The sequence below is a fragment of the Dictyostelium purpureum genome (assembly GCF_000190715.1).
Source record: "Dictyostelium purpureum unplaced genomic scaffold DICPUscaffold_110, whole genome shotgun sequence".
NCBI classification, from domain to species: domain Eukaryota; phylum Evosea; class Eumycetozoa; order Dictyosteliales; family Dictyosteliaceae; genus Dictyostelium; species Dictyostelium purpureum.
The window spans coordinates 37505-51921 of NW_003519447.1; the positions used below are offsets into that span (position 1 = coordinate 37505).

The 14417-nt window shown below is 23.5% G+C and overlaps 6 protein-coding genes across 6 annotated transcripts; 1 reads left to right on the top strand and 5 right to left on the bottom strand.

The window, feature by feature from the left end:
* Positions 1 to 475: 475 nt before the first annotated feature.
* On the bottom strand, positions 476 to 2842 carry DICPUDRAFT_78608 (uncharacterized protein; the record flags this gene model as incomplete). The annotated part of the gene is made up of 4 exons (XM_003287721.1): positions 476 to 1102; positions 1174 to 1708; positions 1769 to 2498; positions 2593 to 2842. 4 exons carry the CDS (start codon positions 2840 to 2842, stop codon positions 476 to 478), a joined length of 2142 nt encoding a protein of 713 aa, XP_003287769.1.
* Positions 2843 to 3030: 188 nt separating this feature from the next.
* DICPUDRAFT_78609 (uncharacterized protein) lies at positions 3031 to 4365 on the bottom strand (the record flags this gene model as incomplete). Its single annotated transcript, XM_003287722.1, has 2 exons — positions 3031 to 4104; positions 4357 to 4365. 2 exons carry the CDS (start codon positions 4363 to 4365, stop codon positions 3031 to 3033), a joined length of 1083 nt encoding a protein of 360 aa, XP_003287770.1.
* A 488-nt stretch (positions 4366 to 4853) lies between these two features.
* DICPUDRAFT_97820 (uncharacterized protein) lies at positions 4854 to 7111 on the top strand. Its single transcript, XM_003287711.1, has 3 exons — positions 4854 to 5730; positions 5806 to 6069; positions 6187 to 7111. The coding sequence occupies exons 1-3, from the start codon at positions 4919 to 4921 to the stop codon at positions 7073 to 7075; spliced, it is 1965 nt and encodes a 654-aa protein (XP_003287759.1). The 5' UTR covers positions 4854 to 4918; the 3' UTR covers positions 7076 to 7111.
* A 199-nt stretch (positions 7112 to 7310) lies between these two features.
* Positions 7311 to 7541, bottom strand: DICPUDRAFT_151909 (uncharacterized protein; the record flags this gene model as incomplete). Its single annotated transcript, XM_003287723.1, has 1 exon — positions 7311 to 7541. One exon carries the CDS (start codon positions 7539 to 7541, stop codon positions 7311 to 7313), a length of 231 nt encoding a protein of 76 aa, XP_003287771.1.
* Positions 7542 to 9429: 1888 nt separating this feature from the next.
* Positions 9430 to 10710, bottom strand: DICPUDRAFT_91981 (uncharacterized protein). Its single transcript, XM_003287724.1, has one exon. It carries the CDS (start codon positions 10703 to 10705, stop codon positions 9464 to 9466), a length of 1242 nt encoding a protein of 413 aa, XP_003287772.1. The 5' UTR covers positions 10706 to 10710; the 3' UTR covers positions 9430 to 9463.
* A 1245-nt stretch (positions 10711 to 11955) lies between these two features.
* DICPUDRAFT_151912 (uncharacterized protein) lies at positions 11956 to 14025 on the bottom strand (the record flags this gene model as incomplete). Its single annotated transcript, XM_003287725.1, has 2 exons — positions 11956 to 13577; positions 13653 to 14025. The coding sequence occupies 2 exons, from the start codon at positions 14023 to 14025 to the stop codon at positions 11956 to 11958; spliced, it is 1995 nt and encodes a 664-aa protein (XP_003287773.1).
* Positions 14026 to 14417: the final 392 nt, after the last annotated feature.

Below are 14417 nucleotides of genomic sequence, written 5' to 3' on the forward strand. Positions count from 1 at the left end.
AAAACAATGAAAATAGATTATTTAATAAAATAAAATAACAACTGCATTAGTCCAACCGAATTTATTTGCTCAAGTATGATCAAGTACAGTAGAGTGGAGGACTCCATTCGTACGAATTTACTATAAAAACGGTATTAAACTAAAGAAAGACCAAACGAATTGTTATAAGAGGAAATGATTGTTGGCAATGAGACTTTTTTGAACGATTTATGATGCATTTTTCATTAAAATCAAAATTTAATATAAAATTCTCCTTTAATGAAAAAAATTTCAAACGCAATAATGATAATGATATAAATAATTACAACAAAAATATTTAATAACAATATTGATAATATTAATAATAGCCAATAATAAAAATAATAAAAAAATAATTACTTTTTTTCATTAAGTTGAAATAGTGCATTGCATATTAAAAGAAAGATTAAATAAAGAATTTTTTATTTATTTTTTTAATACACTTTATTTTATTATTTTAAAAAATATAACCATTTAAAACTTTTTCGATAAATGGATCAATCCAACCATTTAAATCTGAAACTGATGGGCTTATTTCACCTTTTTCACCAACATAATCAACAAATTTGTCCATATTTGCCATTAACAATAAGTTTGAAAGATTAAATTTGATTGATGGAAATTTTTTTTTGAATAATAGAGAAAGAAATTCTGTAAATTTAATATTTTCTAGTTCTTTTTCTGATATAAGCTCTTTTTCATATTTATTTTCAGATTTATAATCATCATTAATATAGAGACCGAATAGTTGCGAATAATTTTCACCAGTTCTCGGAGTATTTAAATGATTTTTATCAAGAATTCGAAATTGAACTGAAAAGTCATAAAAGCGGTGGAAATATGTTTCATATCCTTTTGTGCTATTTTGGTGTATAGTGAGAAAAAGTTTTTTGGTTTCATTTTCTTGATCTTTGTATGGTATTATAAATTCGAATGAATATGTTGATTCTTTTGCAGGGTGATAATAAGAAACATTAATTGAACAAGAGTATTCTCGAATGAATGATTTTTCTATAAAGTTTTTTAAATTATCTTTTTCAAATAATTCAAAATGATCTTTTTCTTTTTTTAATGCTGTTGGACTCTAAAATAAATAAAAAAAAAATTAAAATTAAAATTGTGAATATAAAATATTATAAAAAAAACTCTACTTACAGGACCATGTAAATAATTAAAATAAAGATTTGTTTTCCATGTGATGTTATCTAAAAGTAGTATAATATCCACTGGATATACTATATCTTTATTGGGTCTTCTATTAATTTGAGTTATTCTCTTTTTAAATTGTTCTTTAAAAGTTTCGATTGATGAAAATATTTCTTTATAGTTGTAACAATTTGAAAATCTAAGGGATTGTCTAGCCCTTTGATAAAAACCCCATAGATCGTAATTGGTATCTCCATCGAGCAAAAATGTATTTCTTGTAAATTCGTGTAATCCATTAATATAGCTTCTTTTAATAATTTTATCATATCCCATTTCTAGATGATCATCTTTATTATATATACTATACCAATAATCAAATGCTGAGACATTAGTGTCATTTTTTTTTGGTTCTGGATTGTATAGTTTAAATTCTGCTTGGTTTTTCGATGTTGAAAATGATGGTTCATCAATATCAAATGTTTGAAAGTGATGAAATGAATCTTTATTTAATAAACCTGCTTGGTAACTCTCGTCATTGTGAAAACTAAATTTTAAAAAAAAAATTAATATGTGGGTTTTTTTAATTTAACTGTGATATACATACTGATCTTCACAATGATAAAAATGTGATAATTTAAATGTTGCTTTAATAAATCTTGAATATTCTGTAACCATTTGATTTTCATCTAATACTGATTTTACTTGATTTGGTATGCATATCAAAATTTGAAATGTTCTGGAATGGTGGAATCCAAGTTCATCATTTTTTGACTTAGTATTACAATACTCTGATAGAAAAAATGTCAGAGCTTTTTGATCAGATTTTATTTTTTCTAATAAAAAAGATGATTTAATACTAAAGATATCTATTGAAATTTGTTTTAATAGGTCTTTAATATCTATTTTATCCTTATTTTTTTTATTTTTGTTTTCTTTTTCTAATATATTTGATAGATTTGATTGTATTTGATCTATATCTGAATAAATTCCATTGTTCGATATAATACCAATATTTTTTAATTTATTAAAGTTTGAAAGTCTATTATAGTGATGTGGGAAGCATTGTTTGTATAAATCTTTAAATTTTAAATTATTGTTAATATTGTTAAATGATTGTTTTAAACAACCTTTTGAGTATATTGATTTTTCATTATTAAAGTCATTTATTTGTAAAATATTTTTTAAAAATAATATTTCCCAAAGCTTATTATTATTTGAAACATTTTTCCATTGTTTATTAACTAACTCGCATGAATGATAATCATCAACATCCAAATATTTAATTATTTGATAAATAATTATAGAATTTGTTGAAAATTCATTATTATTTATTTCTAAAGTTTGGAAATAAATGAAAAAAAATAAAAAAAATAAAAAAATTATTATTTAAATACAATATTTATAAAAAATTATTAATTATTTTATTACCAATATCATTTTTAGGTATTTTTGTGGTAGAATCAGTTTCCATTGGTTCATTATTTGTAATTAAAGTAGTTGTTGTTGTTGTTGTTGTTGTTGTTTCATCTAATTGTTTTTGCTTTTGTTTTATTCTTTCTATTAGCGATTCTCTTGATTTCTTTCCACTATTAAAAACATCAAAGCTTTTTGCAACCTTAACAATATCATTATATTTTTGATTTTCTATATTTTCTATTTGTTTGTTTTTATGAACCATTTTTATTGATTTTTTTTTTTTGAAAAATAAAATAAAAATAAAAATAAAAATTTTGATTATAAAAAAAAATTTAAAAAATAATTTCCTTGGTTTTTGGGAATTATTATAAATTGGTTATAAAAAAATAATATTTTTTTTATTTTAATTTTTTACTAGAAACATTATTATTATTATTATATTTTTATTAATTAATAATAGCTGGTTTCTTGTAATTCATTTGAATTGCAACTCATTAAATTGAAATATGAGCTTTGATTTCTCTTTTTGAAAATAAAAATTATTAATACAATGGTAAATATAAATACGACTAAAGTTGGAATTATAATAGCAAGTAATAAATACTTATTAGAGTCAATGATGTCATTACTTTCTTTGTTGGGGGTTTTATCTTGTTGATTTTCAATGGTCATTAAATTGAAATCAGCGGATGGTGTCTTTGCATTGTTTAACATTAAAAAGAGGGTATCGCCTTTTGAAGTGTGTGATAATGATTTGTTTAAATTGCAAATAATAACAGAGTTGGTAATCAAAATTGCTTTGGAACAATCTCTTTGTGTATTTGATGAATCCTCTTTAACATAAATCTTTAACTCTTCTAATTGCTTTTCATTAAAGTTTTTGCCAATAATTGTTATCACTGATTCTTGAATACGGTCAACATTTAATACTCTGTCGATGGTTGGAGCCTTAAATTGGAACTCTAATGTTTTGTTTTGGTAATTGTAAACATTTCCAATTTCAATTATATCACCACTGCCAAATGATGAATCAACAAGACATTTAATTTGTGCATTATCGTATTGTAATACTTGACATTCTTTTTTACCAATTTGAACCTTGGGGACTGCTGTGTAGTTTACATAATAGTAATTGCCAATAATTGTTAAAACACCGCCAGTAACATCAGGTTTTTGAGTACGATATGTAATGGAGTCTAACTCTAATGGCATTTTATTACTCTTGAATTCAGTGTCACTATACTCTAATGTAATATTTCCTGGCACTATATCTTCTCTGTACAATTTAAATGATACTGAGTCTGGGGAACTATTGTTTTTATTGTTGTCATGTTGATATTTTATATTTTCTATAACTTCATCATTTAAAAAAACTGTTAAATTCATTTTCTTTTGAGAAAAAATACCATTAACATATACATTTAAATGTGGTGTTGAGTCTTCAGTTATTAACTGAGATTCAACACTGGTTATTATAGGTGATTTATTTGATTTGTTAATATCAAATTCATTACAATTTGATAACTTTATTATTATAAAAACTATTAAAAAAATTAATAATTTCATTTATTTATATTATTTTTTATTATTTTTGTTTTTAGAATACTAAATATTATTATAAACTATTAACTATAAATATTATTATTTAGTAAAATGATTTATATTTTATATCTATTGTGAAAAAAAAAAAAAAAATTTTAAATAAAAAAATAAAAATATGAATAAAATAAATAAAATAAAAATATTTTATATATATATTGTATTTAATTCTATTACAATAAACATTTTTTTAAAACTGTTTTATAATAAAACAATAAAAAATGATTCATAGATAATATAGGTAAAAATATGTATGGTGAATAAAAATAATTTGTATATTTATATGGAAAATCACTATATTTATTATTAAAATTAACTACTATAGAAAAAACTAACCATATTTAAATTAATAATGGTTGTGGTGTGTGGGAAAAATTTTTGTTTATATTTATTTTATATTGATGATTAAAATTTTTAACTATTCTAATGTGGAAAATAAATTTTAAGTTTTTAATAAAACATAATCCGATTAGATTATAGATTAAGGTTAAGACATCATTGAAAATTATATAATTTATAAATAAATGGGGTTGTTAATGCAAAAAAAAAAAAAAAAAAAAAAAAAAAAAAATAAATTAAAATAAAAATATTAAAAAAATAAAAATAAAAAAATAAAAAAATATTTTTAAATAATTATTTAAAAATAAAAAGAAATTTCTCCCTCATTAAATAATAAACTATTAATCATATCAATGTTTACGAACAATCTAATATAAATAATAAATATAAATATATTATAATGGATGAGCCAAACGAACCCACTTCTTTGTTAGTCAACGAAAATGAAAATAATAATTTAAATAATAATAACAATAATAATAATAATAATAAAAATAATAATAATAATAATAATAATGGGCCTAATAGTAATAATACAAATATAAATAAGGATGGTGGGAACCACTTTGTTGGGCCGGCATCATTACCAACATCATTTTCACATATAAATCAAAGAGCTTATAATATAAATAGAAATAGTAGAAATAATAATAATAATCTAAATAATAATAATAATTTAAATAGTAGTATAAATTTAAATAATAGTATAAATAACAATAATAATGTAAATCAAGAAAATGATCAATTATTATCACAATGGGATAAATCATTAAATAATAATTATAATATAAAACATAATAATAGTTATAAGAATTTTGATAATAGTTATGAATATATAAATAAAAATAAAGTTTTTTTAAGAACGAAAAAGAAATGGAATTTTAGAAAAAAGATACTACCAATGATTGTTTTTATTGCAATTACATTAATTGTGGTATTTTTAGTGGTTTTCAGTTTACCATACGATAGCAATAATACAATTTTTAATAAATCGCCATTTTACATCAAAGAAGACGATATACTTTTAGAAATGGCCCTTAAAGCTAGGGAAAACCTTTTAAAAACCCACGGTAACCAGACTATAAGTAAATTAGATTTTGCGATTTTACTAGCAAACCCAATTGGTTCTTGGTCAATTGCAACTTTTAATGGTAAGAATAGTTCCTCACCACAAGAATGTGTATTTCTACCAATTTTAGCTGCTGGAGTAAAGTAAGTTTTTAAAAAGAAAAGTAGATAAATAAAAAAAACAAGATTTTAATAAATTTATTTTATTTCAATATTTAGTTGGTGTTTAAATCAAGGTAATGACCCTCATTGTTTAAATATGGCTGCAGGTCCAATGATGAATGATATGAGCTCAGTTCATGCAGGTATTTTAGTCGATATTATTACAGGTGCCCCAAATAAACAATTTACATCACCAAATAGCACAGATTTCCAATCTTTTTTAAAAAAAAGAAAATCAATTGAAGACTTTTTAAATTCAAATGATTTATTAGGAAACCAAACCATTATAAATAAATTTTATCCATCAAATTCTGGTTCAACGTATGTATAAATTTTACACTATAATTTAATTATTATTATTATTATTATTATTATTATTATTATTATTATTATTATTATTATTCACGAGCAATTTATTAATTTCTATTTAAAATAAAGTGCTACATGGGGCGAAGGAATGGCAGAAAACATTTTTGGCGAAAACTTAATGACACCTTATGAATCGGCATTGTTAATGTTATATTTAATTAGATCAGGTATTTTAACAGACGGACAATCATACATGTCGGATTTAATTTCAAGACAAACGTTTTCACCTTATACATCGATTGGATTTGGATTGCCACCAGGTACTGTATTGCACTCGGTAATGGGAACATCTAAAGAAGATGTTAATGAAATTGCACATTTCGTTTTACCAAATGGTAATGAAATGATATTTGCAGTCTTTTCAAATGGTTATCAAAACAATGGCAAATCTCCATATCAAGCATCTATTTTGGGTATGTTTGCAGGTGATGTTATTCGATTTTTAGGTTTAGACAATGGGAATCCACCAAAGATAGTAATGACCTCAAGTGAACCAAACTGCACAAAAAATGGATCATGGAAAGAAGGAAAATCACCACAAGCTTACAATGGCACCTATTACTATGTTAACGGTACCCTAACACCCACCGGCGGAGTTTTACCAACCTCAAATTTTATATGGACTTTTAACATCACCGAATCTGGCCTCTATGAACTCTGTGTTTGGTTTCCTGGTGGTCAAAACCATGGTATTGTAACCTATCAAGTACAACCAGGCGATGGCTTAATCTATTACTTTCAAATTAATCAAGCTCATTATGGCGCAAGATGGATACTTTTAGATAGTTTTTATTTGGTAGAGGGTAATCAAGCTATTATATCAATTAGTAATCTAAAGATAGCTAGTGATAAAATTATAGTTGCTGATTCTATTAAATTTACCATGTGGCCATCATTTGGAGGTATACCCGGTTTTGCAAAATCAACATTCATCATCAATAAATCCCCAGACGACTAAAAATAAAATAATAGAATCTAATCAGAAAATATTTACAAAAATAGATTGTTGTTTAAATTTTTTTTAATAATAAATAATTCTTTTTTTTTTTATTTAATTTTATTTATTTAAAAGCTTTTATTTTATTATAAACTATTTCTTCTTTTCTTTTCTTTTTATATTTCTTCAGTACCATTACCTGTGATATTGAATTCTGTGATATAGAATGTTTTAATGAATTTTTTTACAGTTTTTATTATTTTAATAAAAAAATTGAAGCAAACAATGAGAGTAAATAAACTGCTATTAATATACACATTGTGGTTTTTATGCACCTTGAATTCACACTTGTATTCGTATTTTCTCCTGAACAATTTGCAGATACCAAAAAATAAATTGCTACTATTCCCATCGAAGCTGTAACTACTAATGAAATTATAATTCCAATTGATGATAAAAAATTAATTGTAGGACTTTCTATATTCATTAAATAATTATTTTTTTTTATATTTTAGTAAATATAAAAACTATTTACCAACCTACTTTTTTAGCAATTTTGTATTTAATAAAATACAAAAATATATTTTTTGATGTTATTAATTTTTTTTTATAATATAATTTTTTATTTAATTATTTTTTTTTTTTATTTTTTTTTATTTAATTTATTTACATTATTTAAATTAAGTATACATATAAATAGATTACCAATATAAAAACAAACCAAAATGATTTTATACCCCCATAACATTATGTATTGCCCATTAAAATTTTCATGCAAATAATAAATAAATTCCCCCTTCACCAACCCCAATATTTTTCTTTTTCACACACATTTTTTTTATGTTTTTTTTTTTTTTTATGTTTTTTTCATATATAAGTTATTAAATTTTCGATTTGAACTTATTGGTCCATATAATCATTTCATTTGCAAATAAATAAAAAAATTCTTTGGATTCTAAAAAATATTAAATGGGTACCAAAAAATAAATAAAAGAATATTTATTATTAAATTTGGAAAATAGGCCCCAATACTATCCTATATTTTTGAAAATCGTTTTATTTTTTATTACCCAATAAATACAAAAATTAAAAAAAAAAAAAAATAATTAAAAAAAAAACGAATTTCAATGATTCAAATAAAATAATATTTTTATTTTATATTTTTAACATATATTAATAAAAGAAGATAAGACTACCAATATATGATGGTGATTTAAAAGAAACCTTTTATATACTATTATTTGATAGATGTTTAACTTTTATTCTTTCCATCAAAATAAAAGTTTTGGTGGTGAAAAAATAATTATTTAGAGATTTGTGTGGAAAAAGTTTAAGCCTTTATAACTTCCTTTTTTTTTTAAAATAAGAATTATTGCAGAAGCGCATATTGTAAAATAGTTTTTTTATATATAAAAAAATTTTAAAATTTGATTTTGATTTATTGATTGCATTAAAATTTATTTTACAAGTATTATTTTTATTTAAATTATTATTATTTATTTTTTAAAAAAAAATTATAAAAAAAAGATATATTATAATTATTAGAAATATTATTATCTTCTGTGTCAAATTGTAAAATATCGCTTTTTTCACTAAACAGCTTCATTTCTATTCCATCTTTTAGTTGTAACCTTTTATTATTTCCATCATTTATAAAAACCATGTTCTCTCTTACATTTTCTAATAGAATTTCATTAACCTATAAATATTATTATAAATTAATTAATAGTTAATATAAATAATAATTACTATTAACCATATTGCATAATTATATGATTCATACCCCTTCCATTTTTATATTATAATTATTGAACATTAAATAACTAATAAATATATTTATTTTTATTATTTTTAAATGAAAAATTATAATAAAAAAACACAATTTATTATTTTTTTTTTTTTTGAATTTTGTATTATTTATAATTGTAAAAAAAAATAATAATTAATAATTTTATTAAAAATAATAATAAACAATTGCATACGCTATATCAATATTCAATAGTTTAAAATTAAAAATAAAAAAAAAACGTGTACCATTATCTCAATACAATCGAATAACAATAAAAATTTTTATAATTAATAATAATGATAATAATAACCACATCATTATTAATAAATATATATACCCACACACTCAACACCCATAATAAAAAATTAAAAATTTTTTACCACACATCACACATATCAAATTAAAACAAACAAAATAAAAATTAAAAACAAACCAATTAATTTTTGTTTTTAAACTATTTTTAAACACAATCAGTTAACCCAATTGGGTTTACGTTTTCTATATTTTTTTACTTTTATAAAATTATATTAGTTTTTAAAAAAAAGATGTTTTAATAATCCAAACAATTTGTTCCTTTTTTTTTTTTAAATTTACTTTTTTTATTTATATTTTATATATATTTATAAAAATTCAGTTGTACCAGGTGGTTTTGAAGTACAATCGAATAAAATCTTTGAAATACCCTTAACATTTGATAAAACATTGGTTGAAATTTCTTCTAAACATTCGTATTGAATTGTTTTACCTGGGATTGCTGGTACACCTGTCATAAAATCATTGGTAATAAAAGTACGAATTGCAATGGATCTATTATCTTTAATACCAAAATCAATTGGGAGTAATACTACAGGAACTTGTGATAATGATTTGATAAGATCGAATTTTAATAACGATTGGTTAACAATTTCATCAGCTTCTTGTAATTGGTGAATGGCTTCTCTGTTTAAATATGTATTTGTAACGTTTTTCATTGGTTCATTTAAAAGTTGTAAATTTGGAGTAGATGGTGAATTATTTGAAAAGATAAAACAAACTCTATTGATATTATGGCAAACTTTTGGAATAAGACGAGCTAAATTGAATATAGTGGTCCATGGGACATTTGAAATTTTTTGATGTTCTGGAGCTGTACAATAAAGACCTAATAAATAGGAATAAGTTCTACCATCACCTTGAACACCTACAGTTTGCATTGGTAAAACGATTGGTTTAATTGATGGATCACGAACAAACTTAGTCTCTTTGAGTTGTTGGTCAATTTTAGCTTTAACTTCTAAATCTAATTCTTGATGTTGATCACCACAAACTAAATACTGTACGACCTTATGAGTAAAGTCATAGTTTAACAAGTATGGTTCTTCTGTACAAATAATACGAATAGCTAAACCTGGACCAGGGAATGGTTGACGCCAAACTAAACTATCTGGTAAACCTAATGATTTTCCGAGTTCTCTAACTTCATCTTTATGGTAATCTTTCAATGGTTCAACTACTCTACCTGTATCTCTTAATAATCTAACAAGCTCTGTATCATTATGATGAGTTTTAATGACATCAGCAACACCTGATACAGTTTTGGATGATGACTCGATAAGATCTGGACGAAGAGTACCTTGAGCTAAAAAGACATCTTCTGGACTTAAACCTAATTTCTTTACCTCTTGTTCAGCTACTTTCATAAAAGTATCACCAATGATTTTTCTTCTTTCTTCTGGGTTGATAGTATCCTTTAATTTATTGGTTAAATGGCCATTGATGGTTGTGGTGGAGTTATAAAAAGTTTCAGAAGCATCGACGACAATTAAATGAAGACCCAATACTGAGAGAGCTTTTTCAACCTTGGCACTTTCGTTAGCTCTCATGAAACCATTATCGATATGTAAAGCATAAACTCTATCTGGGCCAATGGCTTTGGCGATCAAAGCAGCACAAACTGTAGAATCTACACCACCACTAACTAATACTAAAACTTTTTTATCTTTAACTTGACTACGAATATAATCGATGGCAACTTGTTGACGATCGTCTAATGTATAATCAGCTTTATATTTACATACTTGAATTAAAAAGTTTTCAAAAATCTTTTTACCATTAACAGTTAAATCGACTTCTGGGTGGAATTGTAAGCCATAGAATTGAACGGATTCATTTTCAATACCAGAGATGATACCATCTTCAGAAAGGCAAATAGCATGGAAACCTGGAGCAACTTGAGTTACACTATCACCGTGGGTTAATAAAACTTGTTGATGTAATTCTAAATCTTTAAATAACAATGAAGATTTGTTTTGTTCTGGACCACTCTTTTCAAGAATGGTAATTGTATGTACACCGTCTTCTCTTTGATGATTCTTTTCGACTTTGCCCTTATAGATGAAATTCATTAATTGCATGCCATAGCAAATACCTAAAATTGGGATACCTAATTCACCTGAAAATAAATTTGGATCGTACTTTGGTGCATTTTCACCATAGACACTTTCTGGACCACCACTAATAATAATACCTTTAACTAGAGAACCAGACTTTTTCTTTATTTCGATTAATTGTCTAATATCGATATTTAATGGATGAATTTCTGAGGCAACATTTAATTCTCTAACTCTTCTATCAATAACCTTGCTGTATTGTGAACCTGCATCTAAGATTACTAAAACTTCACTATGATTAACAATATCTTTTTCATTGATAGTTAAATTTGATTCGACTCTAACTGTAGTGTCATATGGTGGTGTTTTAATAACTGGTGATAAATTTGACATTTTATTTAAAATATATAATATATTAAATTTTGAAAATTAAAAAATATAAATAATTTTTTTTAAAATTAAAAATATAAATAAATTTTTAAAAAAAAAAAAATAGAAAATGAAATGAAAAAAAAAAAAAAAAAAATTAATTTATATTGAAGAGTTGTGTGTGAATTTAATTTTATCGAAAAAAAATGAAAATAAAATAAAATAAATAAATAACAATGGCACTTTTGATCAAACTCTTCGTTCCTTCGGTTTGTTGCGTTGTGGCTAAATAGAATCATTTTTGATTTTTTTTACAAATTAAAAAAAAAATCTTTTTTTTTTATTTTTATTTTTTTTATTTTTATTTTATGGAGTTATTTTTTTTTGCCCTTATTATTATTATTATTGTTATTATTATTATTATTATTATTTGATTTTGAATTATTAGAGTTTGCATTATTTGTGTATAAATTATTTAAAAATATTAAGTTATTATTTATATTTGCTTCGTTATTATTATTATTTGAACTTGATAATACCAAATAAGGAGAGCTTGTTTTTTCTTGGAATGATTGAAAAGATTTAACCATGCCTAATGGAGTATCCGAAGAGTCCATTTTCATTCTCTTTAATTCTTCTTCATATTCTTTCTTTCTCTTTTCTAATTTATTTTTACCAGATTTTTTACCATGGAAAATTTGTGACATTTTAACGAAAGCTTCTTTACGGCTTAAAACTCTACCAAACTCATCTTTATGTTCAATAATGGTGGATTCTATGTCATCATAGTTGATACCTCTTTTCTTTGTATTGGTGCCTGATGGTAGTTGTGGTTGTAAATCACCTTTCTGTGCTAGTAATTTTAATGTTGCTGCCATTGAGGATGCTACTAATGGTTCCTCTGTAATGCTTGTAATTGTTTTATATTTATCGTTGTTTTCTTCATTGCTGTTGCTTTCATCATCTTGATCACTATCACTATTATCATCGTCATTATTGTCATGCTTTTTATTTTGTTGATTTTCTTCAGTTTCTTCCATTTCTTCATCAATATCGATTTTTGAAGTTGTAATATCTGATTTATAGTTTGAAATGATACCTTCAGGGTTTAATGATCTAACAAATTCTGTTGTTGGGTTAATTGTAATTTCTTCTAAATTATTGGTACCATCTTCTTCTTCTTGCTGCTGTTGTTGTTGTTGTTGTTGTTTTTTTTTATTTACAATATCTACAATATTTTTATTTGAAATTGGAGCTTTTTTAGAGGTTGATAATGTCTTGTAAAAGTCTTCATCCTCGGCCTCTTCAAAGATATCAGCACTATAAGTTAATTTTGAAATTTCTGAAGCTTTATCCAAAGCCTTTTGATAGTTTTCTTCTCTTTTGAAATTATTTTCTTGTTCTTTTCTTTCTTTTTCAGTTATTCTAGTTTTTCTTGAACCTAAATCACTTGATGTGGTTGCATCTAAACTTTGTAATATATCATCGGCTGTATTCTTTTTTCTAATTCTCTTTTTCTTTTTCTCAACTCCGGACGATGAGGATGATTTCTTATTTTGGGCTCTAGTTTTAAATTGCTCCATTTCTTCCTGTGTATAAAATGATGATAATATACTTGATGAGGTTGTTGAATCCATATCATATGATGCTAAATAGTCCAAGTTCTTTTTGGCTTGATCCCTTAAAGATTCATTTGATTCAATGACACCGTTATCACCTAAAGAGAAACCACTTTTCTTTTTTTCATCATCTTCATTATCTTGATTCAACAATGAGTATTTGTTATTTCCATACTCGTCAAATTTATCATATTTTGATTGTTTCTTGCTATCTTGGATTTGCTTTTCTCTTCTTTCTCTTTCTGCAATATTTATATTAACTAAAACATCTTCTGAATCTTCATCTAATACATTGGTATCTTGTAGAGTTAAAATTGTTTCGCTATCTTCTTCAAAATTTTTTAAATCGTTGCCAACCTTTAAACCCTTTAAATTTTCTATTATAAAATAAATAAATGTATTAGTAATTTGTAATTAAATATTAATCACTATTTATAATTATTTTCACTTACTTTGTGAATAATGATCATCTTTTTTTTTATTTAAACTTGATCTAAAATTTTTCTTTTTTTCTTCATTTTTTTTCATTTCTTTCTCTCTTGATTTTGAAACCCAATTAGAAATATCATCTTCTTCATCTTCGCCATTCTCTAATAATTGTTCGGCAATTGATTTACCAACTGGTCTTGATTCTCTTTTTTTCTTTAGTTGATTAATTGTATCTTTAATATCATTTGATGCATCACCATTTGGGACTTTTTCTTTTTCTGTTGTTAATGGTGCTGATGTTTTTTTTTCGATTTTCAATGGTTCTAAACCCAACGAAATTCTAATTTTATTTGTTTCCTCAATTGAAAACTCTGAATTTTTTCCACTTTCTTTCATTTTATTATGCCAATATAAAATATAGATAAATAAATAAATAGTAAAGTGTTGAAACGGAATAAAATGAAAACAAAATAAAAGTTTATAAAAATAAAAAATTTAAAAAAAAAAAAAATTAAATTTTAATTATTTTTTTTAAATTTTTTTAAATTTTTTTTAATTTGTGAAAATTTTTTTAAATAGAAATAATTTGTGTAAAAAAAAAAAAAGAAATATTTTTTTTATTATATAAAATCTTTATATAGTTTAATTTTATTAAAAAAATTGAAAAATAAAGATTGTGTTTATTTAAGATTTGTATTGTTAGGGGAGCTTGGGTTTTTTTTTTTCCAATAAATTAATATCTATTATTATTATTGGATTTTTTTTTTTTTTTTTTTAGAAAGTGACCA